General features: G+C 41.6%; 1 protein-coding gene across 1 annotated transcript; it reads left to right on the forward strand.

Annotated features, from left to right (window-relative positions):
* Positions 1-2,260: 2,260 nt before the first annotated feature.
* On the forward strand, positions 2,261-11,542 carry tmem182b (transmembrane protein 182b). Its single transcript, XM_026259553.1, has 5 exons — positions 2,261-2,567; positions 2,961-3,099; positions 10,230-10,328; positions 10,431-10,568; positions 10,661-11,542. The coding sequence occupies exons 1-5, from the start codon at positions 2,418-2,420 to the stop codon at positions 10,927-10,929; spliced, it is 795 nt and encodes a 264-aa protein (XP_026115338.1). The 5' UTR covers positions 2,261-2,417; the 3' UTR covers positions 10,930-11,542.
* The last annotated feature ends 1,920 nt before the right edge of the window (positions 11,543-13,462 follow it).

Here is a 13,462-nt window from a genome sequence, read left to right on the forward strand (position 1 = left end):
TTAGCCTGCTGGAAAGTTTGTATTCATTTTTTAGTGTTTCCCTGGTCAGCCACCACAAGTTTAAAGAAGCACAAGCAAAATTAGGATTGCAACCATGTGAACTGGTGCAGCTGTCCAACACACGGTGGGCGTGCCAGCTTCACTCAATGAATGCTGTGCTTGAAAATCTGCCTGCCATCATTGATTGCCTCTCTGCCATCAATACAGCAACTGCAGTGGGGTTGAAAACAAAAATATGCAAATTCTCATTTGTGTATTTGTTGATTCTTTTCAAGGATCTCCTATCTGTAGTAGCAGGCTTGCACAAATATCTCCAAAAAGAGACCATTGACCTTCCCCAGGCAGTGGCATACAAAGATGCTGTGTGTGACTCCTTAAAGCAGAAACGCAGTGATCCCACTGCTGCAGATATATATGCTAGAGCAAAGGCAGTGTGTGAAGATAATGACATTGTAGTTGAGGAGCAACTTTCTGGCCAGAGACAGAAAAAAAAAGGATGGATGATTTTGTTGTTGAAACAACTTATGGTGCACATAGGAGAATCAGCACAGATGCCGAACAAGTCAAAACAAAGTTACTATATCCATGTCTGGATAGAATGATAACTGAACTGGAGAACCGTTTTTCTGCTGTAAATGGCGCATTGCTGCAAGGTATTCAAGCATGCAGTCCAGTGTCTGAAAACTTCCTGTCTGAGTCACATTTGGAAGAACTAGCACACCATTACAACATTGATTTAAAGACAGAGGAAGTCATGGTAGCAAGGCACTTTTTGACACGTAAAAAGCAAGCTGGTGCAGCTCCACAAGACATGGTTTCACTTTATAACCTGCTGGATTCTGAAATGTTTCCATCACTGAAATCTGTCATCCAGGTTGCCCTCACTGTACCTGTTAGCAGCTGTTCGTGCGAGAGGTCTTTCAGTGCTCTTCGCCGTCTCCGCAACTGGCTAAGGAGAACAATGGGTCAGAGCAGGCTCCATCAGCTGGCAGTTATGGCCATCGAGAAAGATGTTGTTGAGCAATTGGATCATAAAATTATCAACAGGTTTGCTACTCTTAAGGAGAGAAGACACAGGTTGATGCTCCCAATGAAAGACCAGTAACTGGGCTGCAAGACTGCTGCTTCTCACCGGCTGCTTCTTCATTTTGGCTTGTTTTTCCATTACTTCTGATAGTTAACCACAGCCCCCACTTAATCCATTGTCCAGCCTCATACCTGTGTTGTTTATATTGCTGATATGGATGATCAAAGTTTATGGCTTTTATGTTATTTTCTGGTTAAAATGTTATTTAATTTTGTCAGAAAAATTCCTATCTAAGGTTTGTATGTGAGCATAGAAATGCAAACAGTAAAATGTTGTGTTTGTACTGGAAACGTGTGCGTGTGTTTGTACAGTGAATGAATCAGGAGGTCTTCATTGTAAAAAAAAAAAAAAAAAAAAAAAAATCAACATTCCCTATTTTCTAGTGGTCACATCCAATAATTATTTTTTTATTACAGTGTTGTATATGGCTCAGTCAGTACTCCCACTCCCATATATGAAATACAGGGAATACAATGGAATAGTGGATTGCAGTAAGGTTAGTAGCATACCACCCTACCCTAATAGTCAAACAATATTTTTTTAATCATACCCTTATTGGGGGCTGAGCCCCCCTAAAATCAAAATCCTAGAATCGCCCCTGGTTGTACCGATGTCATTATACAAATTTGTGCATCCTCATAAACCACCAGTGCACACACACACATGAATAATCTGTCATGCTAAAGTGAACTTATATTTAGGTATATTTTATATAATTTAAAATGGACAATACAAGTTAATACTTCAGCAAACCTATTTCACAATAACATGAATACATTTAATTAAAACATTGGTGTCTTGAGACATGTGTAGATCCATTTCACAGTTAAATAAACTTTTCACAGTCGCACAGCTATTTTTATTGAAGTAGGTAACTAAATACGGACTCTAGCAACCCATGATGACAGATGCTATTTTCTATACCATTACCTCACCAGTACAGATTCCTTCATGAAAATCCAAGGATGCCAGTGGAACTTGATATCAGTAGGGCTACAATTATTGATTGAAAATGAATTTCAGTCACATCCAGTTGGTCTCTTCAAACAGATTATTTTTATTAGATATTATTTATTTTGTTGAATTGGATCAGACTTCTATTTTTAAATAAGTCCCTACAGCTACACTCTAAGAATAGTGGTGTCTTGTCCTTTTTTGTCACTGGTCATTGCACAGTGGCCACACCAGTTAGAGACAGAACCAAACATTTGAAGAACAACAAATAATGTAGACAGATAAGCAAACCAGCTGAACAGTGTTTGGAACACAAACCAACTAGTAATGTGTGCATTTAAAATTGAAAGACTGAGAAAATTGTTGTTCAGCAGCTATGCGTCTGGTAGTTTTACAGTTCCTGGCAGGATTTTTTGGAGCTCTAAGCTCAGTGTTCCTCTTGGGATCTCTTGGGTCTGATTACTGGCTTATAGCATCTGAATCTTGTGGAGATGCTGCTCTTTTCAAATTATGGAGAGTCACAAAGGTAAGGCTCGGACATATTTTCCATGTTTTAAAAAGATTTGTCCATCTGTTTGATTAGACTTTAACTATATATTTAAACAATTTATGAGAGAATTCACCAATAATTTTTTTAATGACAAATCAGACATACAAAGAATTAATTAATCCACCTGGGACCAGAATCATAAGTCTTCATTGTGTTGTAGTTTGTAGTTGCAGCATAGTCTTTCTAAAGAAGCTGGCTGACTAAAGAAGGTTTGCTTCTTAAGCTAGTTAAACCTTGTAGGTACACTAGCATCAAAAAAGCAAACATGATGGTACATTTTCAGTATGATTAATATATTTGGAACAATATCAATTTTGAAGGAACATTTATTTATCATCTTTTTTACTCATTTATCATCTTATTAATTAGGATATCTCTCAAGCACAACCAGAAAGTAGCAATCAGGCTGAAAACTCACTTCTGTTCTACCATGAGGGTCTTTTTTGGAGATGTTCCTACCATAGGGATTCAAGTGGACAGCAGGGCAGCATACTGGCTTTTTCAATAAGTAAGTGTATTAACTGTGTATATTAACTTTCTGTATTAACTTGAAACTTGAGCAAAAGCACTATATATATATATATATATATATATATATATATAGCCAGTGAATGGGAAAGCTACTTCTAAAAGTATTGCATTACAATATTGCATTACTCCCTAAAAAGTAACTCATTGCATGAGTTACTTTTTATGGAAAGTAATGTGTTAAACTACTTTTCTGTAACTTTTACTCATCTGGGATGGGATTGCTTGCTTGTTTATAATAATAAAAAAGCTATATTTGTGGCAGTGTAAAGGAATGAATAAATTAATAAGAATAAATTAATAAGAGGCAGGCTAAATGAAATGTAAATTCACGTCTGTACATTAGAGGGTGCAGCTCAAACAAACCTTTCAGCGGTGCTGCCATTCTGGATTGCATCTGTAATATTATTACTATAGGATGCAGGAGAAGTCATTTTTGCTTATTAGCAGTGTTGGCTTGTTACTCAAAAAAATAATTTATTATTATATTACTCTGTATTGCTACACTGGTGATTCGTGTATCTGTGCAAGTCATGGAAATAATGACAATACATCTAGGAATTATTTGATTGTTGGACTTCAAATCAATATGGGTTGAGGCATCAAAAGTAACTAAGTAATGAGCTGTCTTATGGGTTGTATATGTATTATTATTATTGATAGCTTAATAGTTACAATAATTAATTACATTACTAGTTACTGACATTATTACTAGTTACTGCCCAACATTGCTTATTTGCATGGCTTAATTGGATCATTGAAGGTCAGCAACTTAAAAAAATAGGTTTGCTTATTAAAGCGTTTAACTAAACTCTCAGGAGTTTGGACACACACGATCACGTGTACATTACACTAATTACATGCAAGAACCAGAGAACGGGGCGTAAGTCCCACCCAAGACAATATCTGATTGGCTGTCGCACTAGGAAGGACGGGTCAGATGGACACGCTTATAACCCAATGACAGGCAGCTATGCGTTGCTTTTGGCCTTGCTTTTGCAGTGACTTTTGCTCTTGCCTATGTTTTGTGCTGACCTTTCCATCGTCCAGCGTGTATGCTTACGTACTCTTCAAACCACCAAGAGCTCACTCAAAACTCATCAACTCTTCTGTAAGTTTCTTCGTTGAACGTCAAAGAAAACCCTCTCAGAGTCACTCCAGACTCAGAGGAAACTCCGTTGCATAGCAACCCGCAATCCAGGAAGTCTCGCGAATGAAGCGCCACCCGGCTAAGCCAAACAACCACTCACCATCGAGTGCTATCCCTCAGAACGTGTCATCGACCGACTGCCAGCCAATCACAACCAGAGATTCCCTCTCAACCAACTTCATTAAAGAAAGGAACAAACGCACACACAGGAGCACCCAAATGCAAGTACACAATAATGATTTCAGCTACTCACGTAACCTTAGTTCCCTGAGAGGAGGGAACGAGAGGAGGGAACGAGACTTCATAATTTCCTCGAAATTATGAAGTCTGATTGAATAACTCTTTTGCTTGCAAATAGCCAATGGCGCCCCCGCGGGCGCCAAAATACCTCAGAATCTTCGACTGAACCAGAGCTACGAGGCTGGAAGGCTTTCCACACGGCAGGTTACGTAATGTCTCGTTCCCTCCTCTCAGGGAACTAAGATTACGTGAGTAACCAGAGACGTTCCCTTATTGAGTCGGTCTCTCTACATTATGTATGGGGAGCAATAAAACCCCCACTGTGCGGAAAAAAACTGTCCGGCCCGGCTTGCATCGAGCCACAGTAGAGCATAAGCACTAATTATGCCCATAGCCTAGTCCAATGACTGCTCAACTCCCTCCTCCTGCACTGACAGCACATGTAATGCGAACAAGGGAATGTCCAAATTATAGAATCTCGCAAACGTGTTGTGAGATGACCAGCCCGCTGCGAAACAAATGTCCTGAATAGACATGCCTTTCGCCCAAGTCCATGACGACGCCTAACTCCTTGTGGAGTGGGCGTGCACCTTGATTGGGCAGGCGGTTCCCCGGGAAGCATAAGCCAGTCGCACAGCCTCCACTATCCGGTGTGATAACCTCTGCTTCGACAGCACGGTGCCCTTCTTGGCACCCGCGTAGCACTTCTGAGACAATGAATTACTGTCCTCCTCAGGGCAAAATGCTTGAATTGTAACTATCTGAGCTCTGAAAGGCGTTGAGAGCACTTTAGGCGAATAGCCGCGTTTGGGTAAAATTCTGACCATACAATTGTCCAGTCCAAACTGCATACACGCGCTGTTCACTGACAGGGCATGTAAGTCTCCCGCTCATTTCCTGCAAGCTAGCACGAACAGTAGCGCCGTCTTAAATGAGAGCACTTTAAGGTCACTAAACTCGGCTGGTTCAAAAGGTGGGTCAGACAGCGCACTAAGCACTAACAACAGGTCCCAGACCAGCATATGACGAAGGCGAGGTGGATTAAGCCGCCTAGCTCCCCGAAGAAAGCTCGTTATCAGGGGGAGCCTGCCCACTGAATGGGCGTCTAGCAAGTCACGATAAAACGGTGATAGCGACCACATAGACTTTCAATGTAGATGGAGAACTGCCAGCATCCAGACATTCCTGTAGGAAGGTCAGCATAATGGAGATATCGCAACTCCTGGGGTCCTCATTTTTGTCAACACACCAGTTAGCAAATACATTCCACTTTCCGCTCTAGCCTCAGCTATTGTCTGCAGCACTCGCTGATATACTCCACTCTGATCTGCCACACATGCAGGTCCAAAGCTCTGGGTTGGGGTGCCATATGGTGCCCCTCGCCTGGGATAAGAGGTCCCTTCTCGGCGGGATCCACCACGGGGAAAGCTGTGACATGTTCACCAGTTCCGGGAACCACGGCTGGTTGGGCCATTTGGGTGCTACCAGGATCAGCGCACATCTCTCCTCCCTGATCTTTTGCAGCACCAGTGGCATTAACTTGACTGGGTGCAAACCTCCCTGGCGATTGATGTATGCCACCACCGCCGTGTTGTCCGTTCTGATGAAAACATGACAGTCTTTCACGAACGGAAGGAAACTCTGCAGCACTAGAAGAAATGCTTCCATCTCCAAACAGTTTATTTGCCAGTGCGTCTGGTCCCCTGTCCACGTACTGAATGCTGGTCTGCCATCGCATAGGGCTCCCCAGTCTGACAGTGATGCATCAGTAGTGACCACTACACGTCTGACCACTCTGCCCATAGCAGCACCCTGCTTGAATATGGTTGTGCCGAACCAAGGCGCCAGAGTCTCGAGACATGAATGCATGAATGCATCTGCTCTCCACACCCGCGGCTTCACTTGGCTCTGTAACCAGTGTTGAAGCGGTCTCATGTGCAACAAGCCCAGTCTGCAGCCGCCATCAGACCGAGCAACCTCTGAAACGTTCTTAAGGGGATTGCAATTTGATTGGTAACATTAGTCAGCATTATCGTGCTCTTTAGCTAGGCTACTGTAGCCTTCATACGGTATGAGTCATATCAGGCATTTTATGATGCCGCTGTCAAAACAATATTTAGCCTAGGCATACCTTTTTGTGCATTTACTGAACATTTGTGTAATGGCAACGACATGTGTTGACTACTGAGTGGTGATTGCAGTCAGGTACAAAGCACTGCACCATGTTGCTGACGTTATCATTAACCGCTTTCAAACACGCACACAATATATAAAATACACGATGATAAATATAAAAATCCATACACAATACCTATATAAAACACTATTTATTTATTTTCAATACTGAAAGAACTGCTATTACTGCACATTCACTATATAAAAAGTTTGTGCGGCCGTCGTCAAATTTGGAAGTCACTCAAATGGCTCGTTCGCGGCTGTGGGCTTCAGTCGAATTCAGTGAGGCGCGGTGGTTTATGGGATGAGTAGTTCCTTCGCTCGAAATGAAAATATATACACAGTCTTGTACCTTTGACTTTTTTTGGATTTTCTCTTACTTTTTTCACTCTAAATGATATGTTGTATGATTATGAGTTCAGCCGTAGCTGGTTATCCTCAGACATGCTCTAAAACTTTAGATACGTATTTTTCCGAAAGTCAATGGGAGAAATGAATGGGAAATTTACTTCCGGCACCAAAGCTCTCTCGGGCTGTGGGCGGGACTGTGATACTCTATGAAGTAACCGTCAGGCTGAATGTGCCCGAGGATCTGCTTCACAGTTATCATCTTGAACGTGCGTTTCGCAAGCACTTTGTTCAGTAATCTCAGGTCTAAGATGGGGCGCATACCTCCTTCCTTTTTGGGAACTAGAAAATAACGGCTGTAGAAACCAGAATTTCTCCATTCCCTGGGCACTATCTCTACTGCTTGTTTGGCCAGGAGACAGAATGTTTCTGCTCGTAGTAGAATCCGCTTTGCGAAGCGTCTCTCGGGGAAGAGGCTTCGCTTTTTTCGTGGGTAATAGTAGAGGGAGGAAGAAAGCTTTTGCTGATGCATATAATGCATGTTTATTGAAACAGAACACAGCAGTTTCATTGACACAACATTTACACTTTTGACGAACTCTGGGCGGGAACACGCCCTCTTCGCCGCGGGTCCAACGAACACGTCCCGCGCTCTCTTCCCCCTGGCACGAGCATCAGGAACGCTGCTCCTTCTTGCCCGCCGGGCGCCCTTGGCTGCTAGAGGCCAGTTTCGTACCAAAACAGGGCTTCCTGGGATGCCTCTAGCGGAATGGTGGCTCTGGCTCACAACGCTCTACTGTGCACGGAACGCCGCCTAGTATATCCTGCCAGGCGCTGCGCTGAAGAGGACCTGGACCTTGCTGCAGGGGGGGGGGTTGAGACCATTTCGGCAGGAGATGAGGCATCATCTGAGACTGCTTAACGGTCTCGGCATATTTCTCCAACAGAGATTCCAATGCAACACCGAAAAAACCGGTAGGGCTCACTGGCGCTTCCAGGAACTGCCTCTTTTCGGCATTGCTCATGCCGGACAGCGTCAGGCACAGATGGCAATGCAGCAGCATTGAAGGCTGCTCATATTGCGGCCGATTCCCTGTGCGACCTTCTTCGATGCCGCGAGATCCTGGCTTCCTGAGCGACTCTGGATCCTGGCTTCCCTCGTCCAGGGACCCCAGGAACCGAGTTTGGAAGACCTGCAGGATTGCCATCGTGTGGAGGGCAGATGCTGCATGTCCAGCCGATATGTACGCCTTCTCTGCGATGTGAGCAGTAGCTTGACACGGCCTAGAAGGCAAAGAGGCGCTCTTCCAGCCGGGAGAAGACGTCTGGTGGGCCGCGATTGCATCCTCGACGGGAGGCGGTCACGCGTATCCTAATTTCTCTGCCCCTTCCACCGTCGTCAGCAGCTGGGTCCCCTGTGCATGGGCTCGGGCTGAGTAAGGGGAGCGCCATGACCGCGTGAGTTCCACGTGGACCTTGGAGAAAAAGGGCGCGGGTCTCTGCGGGGCTTCAGCCTGATGGCCCGCGCCAAGGAAGGATCCTTCCATCCATCTCTAAGATGGCAGCGCCTTGGGGGCTTTCCACTCCAATAATTCCATATCTGCCACCGCCTCCGTGAAGATCGCCATAAGCTCCGCATCCAGCGAGGCAGGGGCGGCTTCAGATGGGGCCGTGGACCACACTACCGGGTCTGAGGCATTCGTAAACATGGCGTAATCCTCGTCATATCCAAACGAGACCATTTCCCGCGCTTCTAGTGGAGGGCGGGAATTGGCTTCAGAGTATGAGAGGGGATCTTTCACGTGAGGATGGCGTGGGCGTTGGGCCGATGCCAATACCTCGACAGAATCCATCGACAGAGCTCTCTGCAGTCTCGTGGCTCGATGGCGGCGGACTGGGGAGAGGCAGGAGATACAGGGCCACCGTTACGGGTAACGGCCAGCCTAGCACGAAGGATCTTGATGGGAAGCTCCTCACAGGCACGACATACCGATCCTTCAAATGCAGCTTCTGCATGAGCTCAAACCCAGGCACAGCACACACTGCTTGTGTGCGTCCAGGAAATCAATGGGCCCACCACACATGCGGCAAAGTGACATTTTAAGAGAAAAATCGCCGGAACACGAGAGGGGATAATTTTCCACTATTTTCCGCTCTGAATGCTTGAATCCACTGCTAAACCAGACTCAAGTGAAGAAAAAAGATTCTGAGGTATTTTGGCGCCCACCGTCACCTATATTGATGGCTGTCAGCCAATCAGGTGAGGGCGGGGGTGCCATTGGCTATTTGCTAGCAAAATAGTTATTCAATAGTTGCTCAAATTTCGAGGAAATGGATTTCCCCATATGTAATGTCGAGAGACCGACTCGATAAGGGTACTCCTAATTCTGGCTGAACTGGTGCAAATCTTATTAAGAAAACAAACTAAGATTAAAGTGCTAGTAGATTGATTCTTTCAGGTTGCGGTCAAGAAATAGTGTCTAATGCTAGACACTTAGGACTTCATTTACCCTCCGTTAATAACTTCACTTTTCTCTGTCACTGTTTGGATGAATGTTTGTGTGTATTAGAGCAGTTCAGTAAAGCCTTGGTTGATTTTACATACCAGCTTCTTTTGCTGTGTGCTTACAAGTTACTGCCTTAAACTGTAGATTCTGTTACCTTGCTCATACTGTAATCAGTTATCATAATTTTATGATATTATTACCATAGGCCACGGGATAATATTTTGTCCAGAATTGATAAAATACCCTAATTTCAATTTATCGGTGGACGAATAGTTGATAAAGTGGTAAATATTAATTCTTAAAAATTTACATACTAATTTGGTTCTTATTCACTGCAATTCAATCCCCTTTGAGTTATATTGATCTTAATTCCCTTATTAATCTCACACACACACACACACACACACACACACACACACACACACACACACACACACACACACACACACATATATATATATATATATATATATATATATATATAAATATATACAGTATATGGAAAAAACAAGGGTTCTGAATACTTTCTAAAGATCTTTGATTTTAAATCTGGATACATTTTCTCTTTACTTTCTCTTTTCTAAAGATGCTTATTTTTAAATAAACTTTATTTGCATCTTTTCTGCAGAGACACCACAGCACCTTAGTGTTTGCTCTTTCTTGTAAACATACTCCTTCATTTTTCACCAGCCAATCAACCTTGCCAGAAGGTCTGCGTGCCAGCCTACTTGTCTCATGCTCCAGTTTCTGGACTTCCCAATAGTGTTCTAACCTCAGACTCTGCCACAGGTGAGATCTCAAGGAGCAGTTTGCTCATATGTTCCCAATATAATGGAATTCTTTCTCATTTACTGTCACAGTAACATAACATAATTTGATTTCCATTATTAGTGCAAAGGGCCTTTTGGTGTGTTATATTTGTGCTGGGTGTCATCTTGGTTGTGACTGGTGGGTTTGTCACAATTTGTGCAACCCCAGGGACCAGTCATCGCCTTTATGAGACTGGAGGGGCTCTCTTTATAACCGGGGGTGAGAAAATAGTTGCCAAAACATCCAGTTACCAGTTATTCTATATTGATTTTTCTGAAACATTCACTCCTTTTCTCTTCTTTTCCATGCAGGAATCTTAATCATGTCTGTAGTGATGCTGTTTGCTGTGTGGGTCCAGGTCTCAGACTCTTTAGAGCGGTATGGCCTCCAGCGCAGACGCTTAGTATGCAACAATCTGCAGCTCAGTGTGCACTATGGTCCGTCTTTTATGCTGGCTCCCACTGCTGCCTTCCTCTGCCTGCTTACTGGCCTTTTTCTCCTGCTTATTCCATCAGTCAGCAAAGCATCAGCCAGAGACACAGAGAATCAGCTATTCTCACTGCGAGAGGAATGTGTGTAGAGTTATGTAATATTTTCCTCAAGTATTTTTTCTGAATGTGTAGAGTTTTCTGCCCTCCATATACAACAAAAGGAGAATTCAGAGGACATTTTACAATGAGAATATAATTGAGAGTAATCAAAATTTTATAACATTTTCATTGAAGCAATAATTAAAAGTATCTGGGGGCCACAAGGGGGTGCTACAGGGTTTACAGAAAAGATTTTGTAACTATCCATGATAATTTCATCAGATATTTCAAATAGCTTTTAAAGGTGGGAATTTTTCACTTTTTTTGTTCTACTGACACCCACAGCTCTGAAAAGCTATAGTTACCATTCACTTTCACTGTATCTAAAAGAGCAAAATGTAAACCCCCAAAATTTAGCTAAACTTCTAGTTTTGGGTAGAAGAAAAAAGTGGTAGAAGAAAAAACTGAATTGTTATTTGTATATTTATTTATATTATTACCAGATGCACTATTTCTTTATGACTGTTAAAAGGCCATAATCAGATCCAGGTGAACATTTTTATCAAGCACTAAAATAGCAAAAACTGTAAAAACAGCCTAAACACACACACATACAGTATTTTTTTTTTTTTTAGTTTTGCATGTATTTACATGTATATATTTATATTCATAATAACTAATATTATATATTAATATATTTAATATATAAAAATAGCATATTTTTCTTAAATATATACATGCACGAGTATGTATTTACTATATATACAGTACAGACCAAAAGTTTGGACACACCTTCTCATTCAAAGAGTTTTCTTTATTTTCATGACTATTAAAATTGTAGATTCACACTGAAGGCATCAAGGTGTGCAAACTTTTGGTCTGTACTGTATATACATAATAAATATACACGTTACACACACATACAGTACATTATGTAAATAAAAATGTTTATTTTGGATGCGATTAATCATTTGACAGCACCAATTATAATATAATCAGGAGGATATATCACTATATATATAAGTGATATATCCTCCTGATTACCAGTCCACTACTGAGTTTTGTCCTTAGTAGTGGACAATATCTAATCTGACTAATTATCAAATCTGACTAATTTTCAAAGTTTGTTATAAATCATCATCTGTGGAAAATTATATGGGCTTTAAAATCAAAATAGAATATGACTTTCTGTAATACATTTCCACTGTAAAGAACACCAAGCATGTTCATTAGACATTTTAGGAGACACAACAAATGAATAGGGAAAAAATTATTTACCTATGAAATAATATTTATTATTATCTCATGAATTAGTATCATACTCGCCAATTATTACTCCCACTATTACACTTATTTTTTCATTATATGTTGTCCCAAAAAACACATTAATATGCAAATTACATACAGTTTATAGATACATTGTATATAAATGCAAAACAATGCAAAAAATCGTATAGCAAATCCTTCTGCTACATCTTTCATAACATAGACGAGAATCATCTTTATATAAAGTTTGGTATAAAAAATGTATTTGTGATTAAAACAGAAATCTCACTGTTGTTGCATTTTCATGTCTTTTTTCATGTCTATTAAATATATATATATATATATATATATATATATATATATATATATATATATATATATTCCTATTTACGCAAAAGGAATATATAGTTAAATTTGAGGATGCATTTAATTTGGATAATGAATAAATATAGACCCTGTCTTATTTAAGTAACCACTAGAGAGCAGTGTTGCTTCAGATCTTGAAAGCTTTCACAATTATGGAAGAATCGCTCACCCTAGGGAACTCTGGGACTTATCCAAAAGCTGATCCCAGATAGCTGAAACAACAGTGCTGAGATTGAAAAATAAATCACTGTTTTATGAATAAGACACGGGAGCTCAGATAATAATTGTACATTTGAAATAAACATGAATCAAATTGGCACATTTTGATCAAACCCCAGTGTTCTCCATTTTCCTTTACAGTCATTCTTGCGTGAAAGAATTACAATACATTCGTTGGGTCTATTGTCACACCTTTATAATTGGAAAAGGTAAACAGACCCCTGAGATGTTCCGATAGATGGTGGAGTTTGACTTAGATGATGTGAAGCGCATCATCAACGCAGATCTGTCTTTAATGTTTGACGCAACGCGCCTCACTGTTAATCTGAGTCGCTAGTTTGGCGCGTATAATTACACCTGGACCTGTCACATCCGCTTCCGCCGCCGCAACCAATTTAAACATCTCTGTCAGTCCCGACCCAACCACCGCAATGTATTGATGTTTTAAGGTAGGTTTTAATGAATAAGGGGGAGTCGGATTCGGTCATACCACCTCGGATTAAATTTTTTTCTTCCTTCCACGGCGTCCGTTGGCAGATTCATTACAGATGCTTGCCCACAACCCCCCGCGCGATATTTTCAGGCGGCTCGACTGTCACCCGCGTGGCTCACGCAGTTGTTCGTCCCCCTCATCACTATCGTTGTCCCAGAGAGATAGAACTGTCCAAAACAATTAACTCAGGACCTTTAAGGACAAGCGGTGAAGCATTTTAATCTCTTCGCACTTTCTCT

This window comes from Carassius auratus, chromosome 6 (genome assembly GCF_003368295.1).
Source record: "Carassius auratus strain Wakin chromosome 6, ASM336829v1, whole genome shotgun sequence".
NCBI lineage: Eukaryota > Metazoa > Chordata > Actinopteri > Cypriniformes > Cyprinidae > Carassius > Carassius auratus.

Bases quoted from the DNA above. Each gene is read 5' to 3' on its own strand.
- tmem182b (XM_026259553.1), top strand. From the start codon at position 2,418: ATGCGTCTGGTAGTTTTACAGTTCCTGGCAGGATTTTTTGGAGCTCTA. The intron at 2,568-2,960 runs GTAAGGCTCGGA...CTTATTAATTAG, and splicing joins AATTATGGAGAGTCACAAAG to GATATCTCTCAAGCACAACC. The intron at 10,329-10,430 runs GTGAGATCTCAA...TTCCATTATTAG, and splicing joins AACCTCAGACTCTGCCACAG to TGCAAAGGGCCTTTTGGTGT.